We start from the raw sequence: 1,986 nt of genomic DNA on the forward strand, positions 1-1,986 counted from the left end.
TTTTCGTATGTCAAATAGATTTTTTATTTAATATATATTTTATAATTTATTAACGAACAAAATATTATATTTAATTAATGTTTCATACAAAAATGAGATATAATCGCATAAAGTATTATTTGAAAGTAATCTTTAAAAAAATAAAATGGAATAAAGTATTTTTTTGTATTTATAATAATTAAAATATTTGTAATTTTTTATTTCAAAACACAAATATAAATGAAAAGTAAAATATATCTTTTAAAAGAATTAAAATGTCTTTCCATTACTTTTACTGCATCATAAACGAAAAATAATATAAACACTCGAACCTTCCTTTTATGCCTTCTAAATTAAATTTGTGGACTTTTTATTTTTTATAATTTATTCTTAGATTTATGTAAAAATAAATTTCATAGAGAAAATGCATCAGCCCATACAAAATAATTAAAATAACCATTTGATTAATTCATTTTTAGTAAAATCCTTTGAAACCTTTATATGACTGTAAGGTTAAAATAGAGTGTTGGTGGTCGAAAAAGCAGGTTGAGCAATTACAAGAACATCCATCTAGTTATAGCACAACCAAAGTAGCAAATACAACGACAATCACCAGAGACTAACAATTTTTTTTAAAAAATTAGATACACTATTTAATATATTTTTAACAATATTAAGAATTAGTTACGTATTGGGAATCAATGACGATTATCATAAAAAAAAAAAAAAAATTATATATATTTTTCTTGATTTTAAAATTTAAATTAAAAAGAATATATCAAAAAGAAGAGATTATTATGGAAGCTAAAAAAATTCCTTGCTTTTGTATAAAATAGTTAAAAAAATAAAAAATAAAAAAAATAAAAAAGTGAAAATAACAAATGTGCATGACTTAGGTTCAAAATGTTGTAGCAAAGGAGGGGTTATATATATATCCGTTCTTCCCTCTCACATTAACTCATATCTAAGTTCAGTTCATAAAAAAGAAAGCGCTATAATGGACAACAAAGAGAAAGAAGCGAGAGAGAAATTAGGAGGAGAAGTGAAGCTTGGTCATTGCTTGGATGTTATTTTGAAGAATGCTGACGTAGCACTGCACTATCCCTCCTTCGTTAAGCTTTATGACCAACTTGTTGCTGGGATCCTCTTGAACAAGGGAGCTATAGTAAGTGCAACTATATATATATATATTAATTTCAACTTCACCTTTGTATATCATAAACATATTAAATCAAAATATTTGCTTTCTTTCCTTTTTACGCAGAAGTACATCTTTGATAAGAAGTTAAACAGCCATTGGTACTTTATATTTGCGAGAGCTCTCTCAATCGCCTGGATTGAAGATAAAAGATACTGGAAATGGGGATCCTGGTATAATTTTTAACTAATTTCTCAACGGAAAACAATGATAAAAAGTTAATTTCTTGATCACTCACTCGGGCGTCTAAAAACTTGCAGTGGCAATAGCGAAGTTGCAGAACTTATTGAAGTATCTTGGCTGAACATTCGTGGAAAGATCAATGAGTCTATGCTCTCACCAAATGTTGTGTATGAAGTAGCACTTCAGGTACAGCTAAATAGTAGAGCCTCCGGGTGGAATGCTCCTTTGAACATCGAATTGAAGAAGCCAGATGGGAGCAAGATAGTGCGCCAGGAATGCCTGTTGGGGAAGCCACAAAACCAGTGGTTTGAGATTGTTGTTGAGTTCAAGGTAGGTAACCATGGCTGTGGAAGTAGTGGCGAGATCGAGTTTTCCTTTTTTGAACATGGAGGGCATTGGAAGAGAGGGCTGCTCGTGAAAGGTGTTCGGATTGGAGCAAAGGGATGTGGTTGCTCATGATCAAAATAGTCTTGGTGTACACAATCTCTCTTTCTCAAATTCAAAGTACACTTATTTTGATGTTGAGGAACTAGAGTTTGTGTTATAATCAAATATGAAAGAATGTACTAGTATGAAACAATAAATAATAGACCTTTTGCTTACGGGCAAGAAGGTTAAGTTTTAAA

At 30.0% G+C, this 1,986-nt stretch overlaps 1 protein-coding gene across 1 annotated transcript; it reads left to right on the plus strand.

The window, feature by feature from the left end:
- Positions 1 to 929: 929 nt before the first annotated feature.
- LOC147786395 (lectin-like) lies at positions 930 to 1,986 on the plus strand. The gene is made up of 3 exons (XM_087120426.1): positions 930 to 1,144; positions 1,244 to 1,350; positions 1,438 to 1,986. Exons 1-3 carry the CDS (start codon positions 977 to 979, stop codon positions 1,817 to 1,819), a joined length of 657 nt encoding a protein of 218 aa, XP_086976552.1. The 5' UTR covers positions 930 to 976; the 3' UTR covers positions 1,820 to 1,986.

This window comes from Cucurbita pepo, chromosome 20, assembly GCF_057944985.1.
Source record: "Cucurbita pepo subsp. pepo isolate OVF chromosome 20, ASM5794498v1, whole genome shotgun sequence".
In the NCBI taxonomy this organism is placed as follows: Eukaryota; Viridiplantae; Streptophyta; class Magnoliopsida; order Cucurbitales; family Cucurbitaceae; genus Cucurbita; species Cucurbita pepo.

What these genes read in the sequence shown, in the direction of transcription:
- LOC147786395 (XM_087120426.1), top strand. Translation starts at nt 977, where the DNA reads ATGGACAACAAAGAGAAAGAAGCGAGAGAGAAATTAGGAGGAGAAGTG. An exon ending in TCTTGAACAAGGGAGCTATA is followed by an intron (nt 1,145 to 1,243) that starts GTAAGTGCAACT and finishes CTTTTTACGCAG; the next exon opens with AAGTACATCTTTGATAAGAA. An exon ending in TACTGGAAATGGGGATCCTG is followed by an intron (nt 1,351 to 1,437) that starts GTATAATTTTTA and finishes AAAAACTTGCAG; the next exon opens with TGGCAATAGCGAAGTTGCAG.